At 40.3% G+C, this 16,584-nt stretch overlaps 1 protein-coding gene across 1 annotated transcript in view; it reads left to right on the top strand.

Annotated features, from left to right (window-relative positions):
• The first annotated feature begins 6,410 nt into the window (after positions 1-6,410).
• Positions 6,411-16,584, top strand: part of mad1l1 (mitotic arrest deficient 1 like 1) — a 73,458-nt gene continuing 63,284 nt past the window's right edge. The window contains exons 1-11 of the mRNA XM_039796274.1: positions 6,411-6,486; positions 7,105-7,262; positions 7,359-7,499; positions 7,702-7,881; positions 7,973-8,097; positions 8,205-8,286; positions 9,004-9,134; positions 10,393-10,507; positions 10,948-11,009; positions 15,562-15,648; positions 16,344-16,488. Of these exons, the coding sequence (XP_039652208.1) occupies positions 7,116-7,262; positions 7,359-7,499; positions 7,702-7,881; positions 7,973-8,097; positions 8,205-8,286; positions 9,004-9,134; positions 10,393-10,507; positions 10,948-11,009; positions 15,562-15,648; positions 16,344-16,488 (1,215 nt within the window). The 5' untranslated portion in view covers positions 6,411-6,486; positions 7,105-7,115. The remainder of the gene's footprint in view (positions 6,487-7,104; positions 7,263-7,358; positions 7,500-7,701; positions 7,882-7,972; positions 8,098-8,204; positions 8,287-9,003; positions 9,135-10,392; positions 10,508-10,947; positions 11,010-15,561; positions 15,649-16,343; positions 16,489-16,584) is intronic.

Raw genomic sequence — 16,584 nt, 5'->3', positions numbered from 1 at the left:
ACCTCCTGGGAAGCGGGAGACTGCGTTCAAGAGATGATTGTCGGAGTCGCAGATGACTGGTACATTGCAGTGGTGGAGGAAGTACTGAAACTCAGTACTTAAGTAAAAGTATAATAACCAGAGACCTATTTACTTTAGTAACAGTAGAATATGTCCACTACCACAAACAAGGCCTGGCTTTTAAAAAAATGTCCTATCCTAACCAGCATAAAACGGAAATGTTGTTAGAATCAGAATTCGGTTTATGCAGAATGGTTTTATTCATGGATGTATTTTAAGACGGTTTTATTTTCTTTAACCATGCAAATAAGCAAATAAAGTGTGTGAAGCAGCGAAATGGGGAGGAGATGTGAAGAGGTCCAGCCAAATAAATAAGATATGAACACGTCTTACGCTGCCTGGCGGAAGAGTAGACAACGCTGTGGAGAAAAATAGATGGCAACTATGATTTAAAAACGTGAATAATAAAAAACAAACATTTTCATTTTCACTTTTACCTGAGGCTGTATTACCGGGGGTCAGCGGCGCTGCGCCCGGACTCGGGAGCACCGGAGCCGGTGTTCTGACGATCTATGCTGCCTTGTCGAAAAATGCTACCGTAGCGCAAATCGATAGTAGAGTCTATCGAGTCGCGCTGCCCTATCGAAATGTGCTTCCTTATGTGGATATATTTGCCTGCATATTTCCAATTGTGCAGGCAGGCTGAATCCCATAGAGGTATAACTCTAACAGTATTGACATCTTATGTTTATTTGAGAATATTTTGATACTCCATTATATCTTTATTGAATATTTAATTGGTAGCATATTGTGATAGACAAATATACCCTATCAAATAATGCTCTCCAACAGAATTATTATATATTGCACCACTACTCACTCCATGTGCACTGTTAGGAGATAAGGAGCATATTTTGATATTCTATTAAATTATATTTATTGAACATTTCAGTGGTAGCATATTCTGATAGACAAATATACCCTATCAAAAGGTACAATGAATAAATTATTTATTAGATATTACTCTATTAACCACAGTATCGACCGTATGTCCGACCGCAAAGTTGCATAGATTTATGGGCGGGGAATCAGACCATGCTTGTGGGTCGTGCGCATGCGCAGAACCGCTAAGTAGCACATCTCGATAGGTAGCATAGATCGACAGAACACCGGCTTGGAAGCCGATGAAGGATGGGCGGTGCCCCATATCGATGGCAACCAAACTTCACTGGTGAGACAAACGTGTGACGGTCAGGAGGACGTTTTGGCAGGGGGGAAAACTGATCAGAAAATGTAACGGAATGTAACTACAGAAATGCAGTGGGGTAAAAAGTAGGCTATAGATAATTGCTGCAAAATGTAGGCTAACGAAGATACGTGAAAAATGTAGGCTACTTAAGTAGCTACAGTAACATTCTTTGTTACATTCCACCACTCCATTTTGGCTCTATAGCGCGATCAATCACCAAATAACGCAGGATTTAATCAGTTCAATTGCTGATGTAAATTGCAGTATTAGTGTTTCTTTGCATACTATTTATTTTTCAATACATGATCAGAAATACATTGCTGTACAATACTATCATTGTAAATGACTGTAGAATTAAATAAAATGCAGTAACCAATCATTTGGAGCAAATTATCATCACTCAAATGTGCGTAAGAGTGCTCTTGAGTGTTCTTAGATTTTTTTCTTAGCTAAGAACAAATCCAAGATAAGAAAACATTAGTGAATGTCAGAATCTTCGTAAAAAGTGTGTAAGTGGGGTTTAAGAACACATTTCTTTGTAAGAACGGTTGGTGAATGAGGCCCATTGTTTGTGTACACAGAGTTTACTAAAAAGAAAGGTTTTGAACAACTCACTTAAGCAGCTGGTTTTTCCGCTCACCGCCATCTTGTCAGTTAAAAAGTGTCGATCTCCGAAGAATGCGAATAGGAGGAAATGTCATTCTTATATGAGGCTCCTTTTTCAACTACAAGGTCAATACTGTTTTTCACTAACGACAAAACAACAAATTATCCGTGCATTTATATGGAACTAAGCTTTCGGAGCTTTTCCGTCTTTACTTTCCTCCCTGTTACGTTGCATTCCGTGATTCTAAAAACCTTTTATATGGCTATTTGAATCAACAGGTTTTTAGTTTTCACCATTCTGAACTTAATTGATAAAATGCAAAAGTCAACAGAAGACAAGGTAACAACATTGTGTATAGATTCATATAGGTTAGATGTCGACTGCCAAACCCTTTACAATTTATAGAAAACTGGAGTATTTATGTTTGTGGTGATGTCTACATGCTGTGGGTGGAAAAGACGAAAAGCTGAAAAGATGGCTTTTTGTGAGCTGCTTTCATTTTACAACAGATGGCAATGAAGGGCACATCTGCAGGCACTTCTGCTGATTTACTTCTTATGGTGTGTGTGTGTGTGTGTGTGTGTAAATGTGAATGTGCATATGAATTTGTGTGGCTTTTTTTGGGTTTTCCCCCCCCCCCAGAAAGTTTTTTTGCCCCCCCCCCCGCGGGGGGGGGGGGGGGGGGGGGGAAGAGAATTTGTGTGGCTTTTTTGTATTTTTTTCCTCCCCCCACAAGTGCCCCACCCCGCCCCCCCCCAAAAAGAAAAAAAAAAAAAAAAAAAAAAAGACAGAATACGGCGAAAGAGGGGGGAGCGACTGAGTCAGACGGTGATAGATAAAGAAAGACATCTGGGAAAAAAATGTCACTAAGCTAATCTTGTGTCCCTTTCTTGGACCCCAAGAAAGGGAGACGAGAGCGGCAGGAGGGGCAGGGGGTGTGAGTACAACGGACCAAAACAGGCGAACACTCTTGGGCGGTTGAAGGGATGAAAAAGAAAGAGACATTGACGGAGAGAAGGGGAGCTCTCATGTCACTCTGAAGAGGACAATGTCTTCTGTCTGACCTTTTCAGGCAATTATGCACCCCTCCACCCTCTCCCTCTTTGATCTCACCCTGCCCTCTGTGTCTCCCCCTAGCTTTTATATAATGTTATCCATCTCTTTTTGCATAAATATTGGTGGCGGAGGGTATCGGATGTCCCTCAACCTTCTGCTTCCTTTGTGTTGACATTGTAAACACTGGTCGATTCGGGAAACATCCTCCGAGCTAGAAACGTCAATCAAATTATATTCATCTTTTTTCTGAGTAAAATTCTCATCACACACTCGACAGCCAATTTAATTCCAGAGCTCGCTTCCCTACGTGCACATTCCAGCAAAACGAGTTCCTTCCTGAGGCTATTTTGCAGAAGCCCTTAGCGCCATCCAAGATTTAGTGTCCGTTAGAAGCCATTGCCAAATGAGTTGATACAAAGGTAATTAAGAGCTTCACAAAACTCTCTCTGTATTTCTCAGTATGGCTATGTTCAGAAACTGGTGTTGTCCAGCGACTTTCGTGTGCAGAAAATCAAGTGAAGATAATTACCTCTTTTGAAGAGTCCATCTTTCTTTTTTTGTTATCCTCCGTGTCCTCCTTGGCCACTATCTGCGTGGAGGACAGGTGGGGGTGGTGCGCGATCACGGAAGGCTTGTATCATGTAGATGCACCGTAAGTTTTGTTGTCATTACTTAGAATTCCTCATGGGGTAGACAGAAACTACACACTATAGCTTTGAGGAAATGCCAATAAACCAGAGCACGCTTTTCTCCTATCCCGGAATGTTGTGTAAACCTTTTCCCTCCCTATGTTTACTCAAATTCTCTGAGCCTTCTTGTTTCTTCCCACATCAAAAGACATTAGTGTATGCCAGGTAGCCATTGCTTCAGACCACAGCGCTTACTTGTCCTAGAACTAGAGTTGGTCCTCGGACACTATGCTGTGTTTTCAAATGCAGAGGACGAATTACGTCGTGGGAATAAATGAAATATTTATGTAGAAGCATAGGCTACTGGATGCATAGTAATCACAGTAATTGTTGGTTACAAGGTTTAGTAAACGTAAGCTGTTAAATCAAGTTTGGATTAAGGAGCATTATTCGTGGTAGTTTTTGTGATTCAATTAAACATGGATATTAATACTTCTGGACATATTTGTGGCCCAAATGGTCTTATTTCATGTCACTTATGGCAATCAGCCCATACCTTGTTTGCCATCTTTAAAACTGCCTTTAGTGCCACATGGGCTTATATGCCTAATGCTAGTGCCAACTGAATGCCATTTGGCAATATCAGTCTGCTAAGTAGGTACAATATTCATATCCAGCTTGCTGTTGACCAGTTCCCTCATCATCCTGTATAAAAATGTAAAAATGCAGACTGATGAACATAGCAGTGCTGCTCTCTGTGGGACAAACTATGCAACTACATTTTTTTAATGTCAGTAAAGTCACATAGGCCTACATCCTAGTACATACAGGCTACTGAGGAAAAAAACAATGAAAATATAACATTTTTCCAGTGTTTTCTGTTTTTATTTCCTTAATTTCATCATCCATCCGCCTGAAGGTGGATTCATACAGAGATTAAATATGTGACTTGCCCAGGGTTCGAAATGACTTAGGACTCTTGGGGGGTCCCCTAAAATGTAATTATAAAAAATACTGAAGACTACCTTGCTACACTATATACTGCAGGCAAAATTATATTGACATATTTTGAAGGTGGGATAATGGTCTTGAGATGTTTTTCATGGTTTGGGCTAGTCCCAGCATTGTAGTGGTGTCTGGAGAAGTGGATTGGCTATAATCTAACAGGTAACCCTCTAATTCTGGAGCAACAAAGTTACAGCACCTTATATAAATCCCTGACATGACAAAGTGGATAACAGGTCATTCTTTCCTTGAGCAAGGAAGTTAACTAAGTTACCTAAATCCACCAGGTGTACTCATTATGGCAGCACCATGCACCTTCAAAGGGTTTGATCAAATACAAATGGCATTTCTCATCCCTTATGTTAATGGTATTTGTAAAACAACTAGCCGCTGGATTGAATAATAATGATGTCTATAAAGACTGTACCTACATTAGATGGTTTACTTTGTTTTAAAGTAGTCAATCTATAACCTGAACTAAAATTTAATAATAATGTAATAACTATAACAATAACAATAACTTATTTCACCAGTAAATTGCTGTTGAACCCCAGATGGGAAAAGGGTATTTTACAAATACTGTGAATGCACCACGAGGCTACCTGTTTTAAGTGAATGCACCGTCTGTGTTGTTTAATTCCGACAACGGCAGCTTAAAGTGAACGCACCGTCTGTGATGTTTAATTCCGACAACGGCAGCTGCAAGTGAACGCACCGTCTGTGTTGTTTAATTCCGACCATATAAACATACTGTATATCTATGAATTGCGACAACGGCAGCTGCTGCGCTGCATTGCAGACTGTTACATCCCGCTGTTGAAGTCCTCCACAGTGAAATACAGTCACACTTTACACTGTTTAACGTTAGCTGTCAGCATTTTACCGGTGTTTAATCCAGCTGCTAGCTAAAGGTAGGCTAACGTTACATGCTGTCAGGTGTAGTGTAAAGTCAAGCACCGAAATGAGGCACCGAAACTTTCGTTCTTATTCGGTCTCGTTACTACCGTTTACGTCGGCACCAGTTCCCTATTGGCACCGAGTTTCGGTACCCAACCCTACTGGACAGTTAGGTTGTTATGCTAGCTTTGAATAACTATCTAGTCTAACTGCTATATGTCTGCTGTTAGCTGGCAGATTATTTGGCTTCATACCTATGCTTCATACACATACAGCTAGCAAGAAACGTTGACAAACGCACTCTTCTAATCATTACGTTACACTGGGTATCTAAGTTAGTTAATGCAACTTTTGATATAGGAACACCAACTCCAAATATTTTACTATAATAAGCAATTATTATGGAGATGTAAACATAATCGAAGCACTTACAGGATTTTCATTCGGGATTTCACTCTTTGTGAGGCTTCGTTTTTGCCGCGTTCAACAATAATATACGTGTCTGCGCCATAGACTGTACTGTATGCGCCGGAGGACCACAACAACAATCTGTGATGCTATCAGCTGCCCTGATTGCTGCCCAATCGCGCTAGGAAATAAATAAATTATAGTTATAAATATAAAACGTCACTAAAGACCTATAATTTTCACAATCATTTTTAATGTTAAAAATATTTGTCGGGGACCCCCCAAAATCTAAAAATAAATTCTTATAGGGGGTCCCTAATGACTTATGGGGGGTCCGGGACCCCCCCAGACCCCCCTCATTTCGAACCCTGGACTTGCCTCCTCATAAAAAGACATATACAGCCATAACAGCTGCTCATGACGTCTAAACCACTTACATACTTTTACCTTAATTCATTTTACTCTTCCAATAACCTGTTAACGTGTTTAGTTATGTAAAACAACTGTGCAGTGTTGCTGTGAGGTTTAATTTCTCATAACCACCTGAAAGGTAAGTGACACTCTCGCGATACATCAGGAGGTCTCGCGATATTAGACGCATCTCATTCGAGCTAAACTGGAGGGAGTTCAGTGCTGTGAGTATGCAATGTTTGTGCAGCTAACTCGCTAGCGGAGTAAAGATAACTTATCTAACAGTTACGGCTAACTTGCTCTTCTTCACAAACAAGTCAGCTCTGAGGTGAGGATATATCCTTCCAAGCAAGACTGTTATAACGTAAAAGCTAGATAGTTATTTTAAGATTGTAAGCAGCATTCATTTACTACAGCACCTTCTGAAAAACGTTAGCCGTAGAAACTAACACATCCCACTCTATCGTTACATTTTACTACCTAGCTAGCTAAGCGTTAACTAACAGTTATGCCTAGCTAGCTTGCAGGTTAGTGACGAAAACAGCAGTTTAAACCGCTAGTAACGTTACCCGGACAAATGTACGTAATGTTAACGTAGCTTTTATTTTAAGCTTCTAGCTTAGCTTGGATAACGTTTACTTTAGTTTCTGTTTGTGTTGAGTGAGCAAGGAAGCTAATGTCAGTTAACGTTACTGTTATATCTATCTATATATCTAATATTAGCTGACATAGCTAGCTGTGTTGTGTTGTTTCTAATACTGCAGTGCAGTAGCTAGCTATGCCTTTGTTTACTGACTTTTGCTCTTATGTCTGAACCTTCCATTTGTGCACTACAACACCAGTGACTCTCCAAATGGATTTAGAGGATGACACCACTGTGTTAACAACCTTGAAGTCCTTCAATTCCTTCATCAGCCACTCTAATAATGCTCCACAGAGGCTGTCCGAGCACTCAGCGGGGAATGGAAACCTGCAGAGTCAGTACAAACGCAGCATGGAGGTAGCTATACAGAAACTGACGGTATCAACAGTGAGCTGTGTAAATGGGATATTAACATGCAACCTTCTGCACTGATTGACTTGTCTTTCCGTTTAGTTGCTGGATGCAGCAGACAGAGTTCACTCCAAGAATCGCTACCTTCAGTTGGACCAGGAGAAGAAGCGGATGGAGCTGAGTCACAAGCGAGCTCGATTTGAACTGGAGAAGGCTGCTTCTGACAGCGCACGAGACTTTGAGGTACAGGTCACAAACTCGTACATATAAATACAAATAAGTATATGGTGATGATGATTAACTCTAATATAAAAAATTTCTGCACAGAAATAGTATACAGCAATTCTTTCCTTACCATTCTCTTACTGAGATAATGTCACATTAACTGATAAGCGTCAGAGAAGATTTTGGGTTAAACCTGTTTCTCACCCTTTTTATGCTACAGCATGAGGTTGACCGGAACCAGGACCTCTTGGGGCAAATAAAAAAGTTGGGGGAGAGAGAGACTGATGCAGCTAAGAACCTATCAGAACAGGTGGAGTTAAATTGTGCTCTCCGTCAGAACCTGAAGGCCCTGAACAGGAAACTGGAGGAGCGAGACACAAGACTGAACACTGCTAGCCAGGTACACGGAGACTCGCACACACACTTACTGCATTTGTACTCTAATCATGTCTCCTATATTATGTTGACTTACTTCTGTAATCCTTTCCCAGACCATCAGTTCTTTGAAGGATGAGATCAGAGAGCTGAAGCAGAAGATTCAAAACCAAGACTCGACAACTTCTTCTCAAGCCCTTGAAAGGCAGGAACTGCAGGAACAGTTAGATTTGCAACGCAGGTACAGACACGTACTTAGACTACCAACTTGCCCAGCTATGTTTCATGCTGTACTGCACAAGATAAATGCTGACCACACAGTTCTATCTCATTTGGTATTATAATCAGGAAGTATCAGGAAGTCTCTCAGCTTTGCCAAAGTCTCCAAGCTGCCCAGTCCTCCTGCTCGGAGCACATCATCAAGATAAAGGTACGTTACACTCAGTTGACCACACACTTGTCCGCCGTGCACAAACTGAGATCACAGCATGCCCCTGTCCATGATTCAGAGGTGCACTATTTTAAAAAGTTAATCAGTAAAACAATAATATGATGATGATTTAAAAACTACATTCATAATCTACACGCTGAAATGAAAGCAAGAACTGTCACTGGTAATGTGTCAGATGAGTTCTATTGCGTGTTGCTTTCAGCCCCCATTACTGAGCCTAATCCAGCAGAGTTGTAAATGCAGCAGTGTTCAAACACGCAGCTACTAAATCTATTTGTACAAAGATGACAGTGAGTGGCTGGATGAGGACAGGCGAAGGACAAACCTGCACAGATGCAGACAATCAGAAACTTAGATAATGTGAGGATATTGTATACAGTGTATGAAGGGAGTTGCATGTAAACATAATTTCCCAAATATGATTACAAGCTGTCTTGACTTACAACCAAGAGTTACGTGCATGTAAACACACTCAATTTATAGTTTTATCTTTTTAATTATTGTCAGTTTTTTGTTTTCACTTCATATTTAATTTTCAAATTAAATAAAATGTTGGTTGAATCTTTTTTATGTTTAAATCTAAATATTTGTGTATATAAGGTTATTTTTACTCTAAAGGCAGAGCTTTTGCAGTGCACTGAATACACATGTGTTGTTGTTATTTCTTTTGGCTGATTTCTCTCTCCTTTTTGGCAGGAGTTGGAGAGGTGTCTCACCCTCCAGGAGCAAGACATCGCCATTGTGAAGACTATCAAGTCTGAGGCGGCCAAGGTTCCAGACCTGGAAAAGGAGTTGAAGTGCCTCAGAGAAGATAATGCCTTTCTCAGGTCAAATACATTTTTAAGTGTTTAAATGTGTTTAATGCCTTTCAAAGTCTTTCACCTTTCAATAGAACAGACAGGCTTTCATTTTTAAAGACTGGAGCCTAGTGCGACCCCACAGTGCTCAAAAAGTTTACTTCGATCTTCTTGACATTTTACTTTGACTTTGGGTTATCATACCACACTAAGATAAGATAAAACTTTATTGTAATTTTTTTTTGCATTGTCTGCTCCAACAGATAACATTTAAAAAACACCAACATAAAAAAACATCTGTATGGTCACCCAACAATGACACACACACACACACACGCACACACACACCAAATCTAAACAAATAATATTTATGATTGTCGTGCTTGCAATTCCCGCAATCATACACAGATTACATTCGTACATACGTTCGGGTGGGGAGATAGGGAGCTAGTGCACCATCACAGTGCACACTAGGAGGCATTGGGTGACACAGGTGACTTTTGAGGAAGGGAAAGTGGGAGAAAATTTGTGCCACATGAGAAATCTAAACATTACTAAGAGTAATTGTGCAGAAGTATAGCATTCATTGTGTTTCCATGCACATGATTATTTGGCAGTGTTGGAAGTATTCCAGAAAACTTGAAGCATGAAACTCAATTTCATTTCTCAAGATAATGGATTTAAAATAATGTTGCTTACACAACTGGAATTCTGCTGAAGATACCGTTACTGACTGCTTGGTCACATCAACTCTTTGCTAGTTTTAGGACAGTTCTTTTTATGTAGGCAAATGTCCATTGAAAAGAAGCAGAATGGGTGATGTACTATCATGTTGGAAAGTAATTGTCTCTGATAACATCTGTCGTCAATGATAACATCTATTGGCTGTCCTCTGCAGCTAACAGGCTGTAATTTGCAGCAGAAATAGTGGTGTGAAAAAACACACTAATTTCCTCTTTTTTGCTATCGCCCATTTGGTCCCCCTTTTTTTTATTTTTATTAAGCGAGAAACTACATGTATAATAGGAGTTTTAGAATAATCACATTTATGCAATACAGGTCAATATGCTACCAAATTCCAAATGTTTTATCTTTCATGTAATAGATATAGTTACTGTGAACAAAAAAAACATCTGAAATCAGATTTTAAAATCATGTTAGGCTGTGAAGGCAGCCAGGGATCAAACGTATGCTATTTCTACATCAGAGACTAAGGACCAAGCTTTCAAGTGAATTTAGTGTTTTGCTTTTGTTTTGGTCTTTGCTCTTTTCACTCGGCTGTGTTCAGGGAGAGCAGGGAGAACTGCAGCCTGTTGAAAGAGGAGGCGGAGGGGCTGAGGAGGAAGCTGGAGAGGATGCAGAAAACGAAAGAAGAGCTGGTTAATATTGAACTGGAGAAGGAGGTAAACTGTGTGTATGAGATTGTAATGTGCATTTTACTCTTTAGAATTTCATTATCATATTCCACTGCTGCAAACATGAAGTTAAAAGATTAAAAGTGTGCTTACTTTACAGCGGACCAATACATTGGGAATCCAGAATTGTTTAATATAATCTGAGAACACCAGATTATGTTTTAGGCTGCACATTTGTGTATTTTAGATTTCTTTTTTTTTCTTCTTTTTTTTTATTGGAGTGCAACATGTTTTTGTTGTAGTTGTATTTTTTTTTTTTTTATATATTTATCTAATGTCTAGTGAGGTCTGCTTTTCAAAATTCACTGTTATGTTTAACTGTGGTATATCTTGTTTTATTTTCTTAAATTGACTGCTGTCATAGTAACAATATCATGTACTTGCTATACATGGACAAACACGTGGCCTATTGTTTCTTGAATCCTTAGAGGATGGCAGAGAAGCTCCAAGCCTGGGAAAACCTTGGGCAATCTACTGGACTCAACATAAGGTCAGACACGGTGTCAAAGTGTGCCTGTGTGTGATTTATGAGACAGAACAACTGAAATACATATGTTTTTGCTTTCAAAAGTTTTGTCAGTATATTTCCTTTTGAAATATGAATGAGTAGCACTAGGTGGAGCTGTGGTCACTCCAAATAAATGTGCCTCATCACTGTGGATGGATTCCACCAGCGTGTATAGGTGTGTGTTTGTTTTATACCTGCTTGTATGTGCGCGCTGTGTGTGTGTCTCAATGCATCCTGTCCTAGCTGATAATGAGAGAATGATTGCATGTTTCCTTGTGAGCAGTGGAGCAGATCTGACAGATCACAAACACTGCAGCCTTGTCCATTGCATACATACACACAAGCGCGCACACCATTTTCTCTATGATTAACTCTGGCTGTAATGTAAACAGAATGTTAAAGGGAACGTGTGTGTGTGTGTGTGTGTGTGTGTGTGTGTGTGTGTGTGTGTGTGTGTGTGTGTGTGTGTGTGTGTGTGTGTGTGTGTGTGTGTGTGTGTGTGTGTGTGTGTGTGTGTGTGTGTGTGTGTGTGTGTGTGTGTGTGTGTGTGTGTGTGTGTGTGTGTGTGTGTGTTATCTACTGGACAAGAACAAAAAGGTAGACATTGTTTTGGTATTGTGTTATGAGCCCTAACAGCATTAAACTGTTACATTTACAGTTGTTAGAAGACCTGGTAGGATCACAGGAGAATGTGATACCAATCTCACTTTAATGTACACAATAATTTGGTTATTATTTTTCTGAAGATCTAAATCAGAGTTAGGCTGTCACCCTGGGTAAATTGAGTTGAACATTTGAAACCCTACTCAAAATTCAGGTGTTCCGAGCGAGATGTCATTGGCTGCCTGAGTGCTTTTGTTGAAAGAGAGAAAATAAATAAACCAGCACCAAAAAACTGCATTGCACATACGGCTTCTAAAGGGCAGTCATATGTGTCAGGCTCACACTGTTCAAAAGTAAAGGTTAATGCAGCTTGCAAATCAACCGTTAGAAACTCCTTCAAGCTGTGTTTACTGTTTACTAAATGGCCAACTTAATTGTCAAGATGTTGTTTTCCCGACACAGTCCTGTTACGTAGAGGCAAATGGAAGGCAAGAGCATTTCATTCAACAATCTGTTCACCTTTCTTTCACCCAGTACAACAGTGCCACATAAAAATCAGTATTGACTCAGCATTATTCTGACTTACTGAATTATTCTGAATTACTGCATATATTATCAGGCCTATGTGATTGCCTTTTTGGCTGTTAAGCAGTCATTATATCATAATTTGAAATGTGTTGAATCTTTCCAGGTATTAAAGTTGTATATGTGTTTGAATTGAATGTGGATTTATGTCATTATGCCTTTTTTGGAGTTAAAAAATGACCATCAAGTTTCAGTAGAAGCGCAGTGACAGAATGATATCGCAGTGCCATCAGTAATGTGTCGTAATTATTGTTGACTTCATTACAAGGCTTCATCTTAGAGCCCATGTTTGGGCTGCTTCATAAAATATGAAATATCTCATAAGGGCGGCAGTGTTTTTGCACACTAGTCAATATTTGTATTATTGATTTGTTAATTTGCTTGCCTGGAAGCCATTTCTCATAACTGCAGGCTACTGATACTTTAAACTTTGTTTTGCTTTAGTTTATACACTGTAACGTTTTTTTTTTTTTGTCACCACACATTTTGAGTTGGTCATTAGTGGTGTGAAAAGAACATGTTGTGGAGCAGTTGTTAATGAGGAGTAAACACATTGGGGCTGTCGATGAGGAGTTTGTCTCCTGCAACACTCAATTTGGTTCTTTACCAGCAATGTTTGCTGTTTTGTCAGACGAAAATAACTTTTGGAGAGCAGTTATACCTCCCCAACAATCAATCAATGTGGCTGTCTGGTAGAGTAGACAAGCCCCACAGCCGCAGCTCGAGTTTGCCAGCAGTTGGCTGGTTGCTAGTGTGTATTTCCTTTCCTTCTGTTATACAGTCTGGTGCTTGTGTATGTGTGTACCCATGTGGTTGACAATTAAATGTAAGATTGACAGAAAAGTAATATATATAATAAATATTTTCTTAAAACTAGGCTGTTACATGGCCAGGATAGCCAGTTGGTAGAGCAGGCGCACGTACAGTATATAGAGGTTTATTCCTCAACGCAGAGGGTCCGACCTGTGACGATTTCTTGCATGTCTTCCCCCTCTCTCCCCTGTTTCATAGCTGTCCTATCCCTTCAAGGGGAAACTGCCCCCAAAAATAAATAAATAAAAGAGAATAAAAAAAAAAAAAAAAAACCTAGACTGTTACGTGGTACATCATTGAAGGGACAGACGATGTAAATACACGGGGAGATTTCCTGGAAATGGGATTTCCTTTTCAGTAACGTTTTCACCAGCTAAAGCGAGAATTGAGACCATCTTGTGCATTTGTGTCTCAAGAAGTTAGACATACATTTAGATGTGTGTTTGGGTACACAGTAGGCTATATGCGTCTTGTTCCTGTTTTCGACAATAATGGATTCTGTCTTTTCTCTTTTTATCTCCTGAGCGGATCCAACGTTCTGCAAGTTAAAATGTTCTGTCTTACATTTTGAAAAGAAATACGATGTTTTAGTCTGAGTTTCGCACAATTTGCCATGCTATACTAAATGATCAGAAAATGCAGTCAGTTGAATCTCCTGTCTAAGAGTGCCTGACAGTGCATTCACTCGTAATTACCTTGTATTATGGCACATCATGTCACACAATAATATGCAACCAACCCGTTATTTGGAGCATCACTGGAGATGGCTTGCTTGTGACCTGCGAAAAATCCCCCAAAAAACAGCAGAACACTTAAAAACAGCCTCTCTCATAAGATCAGGGAAAGGCTAATCCCTCTGTGCTCAGGGCAATGTGGAATTACCTGCTTTGGGCACCATAGTTATTCCATCATATGATTCATGAACTCATATTTTAGTCATGAGATTATTTTCATACCTAAGGCTCCATCTAGAATTGGAAGTGGTGATAAATCCAGACCACCTAACTTTCACATACTCTGGTTTTTCAGCCTTGATGTTAACCTTGACTGCTCAGCCTTTTCTTATCAAACCCTAATGTTATGGAAGAAATAGGGGTGTCACAATTCTCCAAATCCTCGATTCGATTACATTTTCGATTCTAAGGTCACGGTTCGATTCTCGATTTTTACACTTACTTTTTTTTATAAAGCACAGGTTACTCTGCCATTATTTCAATAATATTTGAAGATTTAATGCTCAAAAGCATTAACATGTACTACACTACTCAGGCTTATGCATTGCCAATGCCACTATAAGCATGTGGTTGTTACATATTCTGTCCACTATAGGGACTTCCAACATTAGCCTGGCCTTGAAGGGGACCTACGTCACGGCGCATTGCATTTCCGACACGCCGCTCTCTGTTTACATTCATTTTCCACCAGGAGCACAGCGCGACACAAATCAACAGAGAACTCTGTAATGAAACATTATCTAACGTGTAGTGAAGTGGCTCTGTTGTGAAGGTTAACGGTGACATCACGTTAGAAAGCAGAGCCGAAACGATAACAAAAGTGTTAGCTACGATGCTAACGGCATTGCTAATCAAGCCAAACGGTGGTGTCACTGCTATCAAACGTTGTCACTCACTGGAAATCCAAAATACTTCCACACCAGCGCCTTCAGTGAAAGAGGAGGGGGTTCAAGTTCTGTCGATGGGTCTGATGGGTCTCCTGCTGTTGCCATGCTATCTTTTGACTGGCTCTAGCTAAGTTAGAGGAGTTTGACTCGCAGCACTTAAACACGTGTGTTTTTTTTTTTTTTCGCTTGACAAGCCGACCAGATGTGACATGGGGGCGTGGCCGCATCGACAATTCAATTTTTTAATTCGAAGTTCGAGATCGTGACTTAATTTCGGTCGATTGTGAATTAAAATCAAAATTGTGACACCCTTAGGAAGAAAAGATGTTCCATTGATAGGTAAAAAAAGTCTTTTGCCTTCATGAGCACACTCGATCTCCTGATGTTGAGTTGTACTTTAGGTGTGTCATTCTAACTGCGAGGTGGCAGCAAACGTATGATTTTGAGCTAAGCCCCCCCTAATATAAACCCATTTCACAAGAGATAAAGAGATAATGGCAATCACTTTTGGGACAGATCCATAGTAACGGCACATTTACAGTTTGGAGGTCATGGGGTGCATCTCTGTCGGACTATGTGACCTTCTGCATTGTTGCCTTCCCATTTTTTTTGTGTGTGTGTGTATTTTGTAATCTGTCAATCTCTCCCACAGAGTGAGTTTGTTTTGTAGAACTGTGACCAGTATTTAGCCCACTATCCTCCTCTCATCTCTCCCTCTGCTGCTCATGTCATTTTATTTCCCAGCTCCCCACTGGCCGAATAACAAAAGAATATGGAAACGCCGTTGTTTTCATTTATTCTGTCCTTTCTTCTCTCTGTCATATTGATTTTTCATTGTGGGTTTCTGGGAGTGTGTGTGTGTGCGTGCTTGTACATGTGTATGCTAACTGTTCTGTGTACCTCTGTCTGTAGGAAACCCGAGGATCTGTCCAGGGAGGTGATTCAGATCCAGCAGAGAGAAATTGCTCTAAAAGAGCAGAACTACAATCTCAACAGCCGGTAACTCACCCTCTCTCTGATTCAGACTCTCTCATTCTGTCTGCTTGGATGCCTCTCTTCCCCCATGTATCTATTAGAGCGTATCTCTGAGAAGTCCTTAATTGTCACAAAGTTAATTAAACTGGTCCTGATTCTGATAGCACTCCTGACAGTAACCGTGTGTGTGTGTGTGTGTGTGTGTGTGAGATTGTGAGTGAGAGAGGGAATTCACTAATTAAACTTGTCCTGTTTAGGCAGAGGTGATGTCTGTAGGGAGGGCTGTGTGCATGCTTTGGTATATTCATGCTGCAGCTCAGTCCAGCTAAGAAAGCTTTCATTAGCTAACAAACGTCTCTCTTCTGCTGAAAGTATTGGGCTCATTATTATATATTAGAAACAGCAGAATAGAAGAGTGCTGGGGGAGAGGGGGGGAAGGGAGCTTATGGTATAATTATTGTCTCAGTGTAATTATTGTCCTATTGATCAAAACCTGGCATAAGCGCTGCTGAAAATAATTCCTGGGCAGTTTATGGAAATTATTTGCTAAGTTATCTGTGAGTATTAATCTAAATTGACTATGAATTGCTTTTCCCAGATTGTCTAAACATTCAGCACTGAACCCATTCCCCTCTTTTCCTGCCCTCTCCTTTGCCCTGTTATTAACCCCCACACACACGCTTTTGCTTTCCACCCATTCCTTTATCCTGGTCCGTCAGTGTGAGGAGTGTGGAGCGTTCGCAGTCTGAGCTCTGTGCAGAGCTGTCCCAGCAGCGCAGCAAGACCCTGGAGGAGCAGAAGAAGAGGGAGACACAGGACGCTCTTGTCCGTCGACTACAGAAGAGAGTGCTGTTATTAACCAAGGTGCCCGACAATCAATGACACCCACACACTCTAAACAAACCCATAAATACAGACACATTAGCAAGTATTCCAACCCTGAGACACGACAATTCCATC

The sequence above is a fragment of the Perca fluviatilis genome, chromosome 1 (assembly GCF_010015445.1).
Source record: "Perca fluviatilis chromosome 1, GENO_Pfluv_1.0, whole genome shotgun sequence".
In the NCBI taxonomy this organism is placed as follows: domain Eukaryota; kingdom Metazoa; phylum Chordata; class Actinopteri; order Perciformes; family Percidae; genus Perca; species Perca fluviatilis.
Note: the sequence above shows the minus strand (reverse complement) of the source record. Positions and strands in the feature narration are given on the sequence as shown.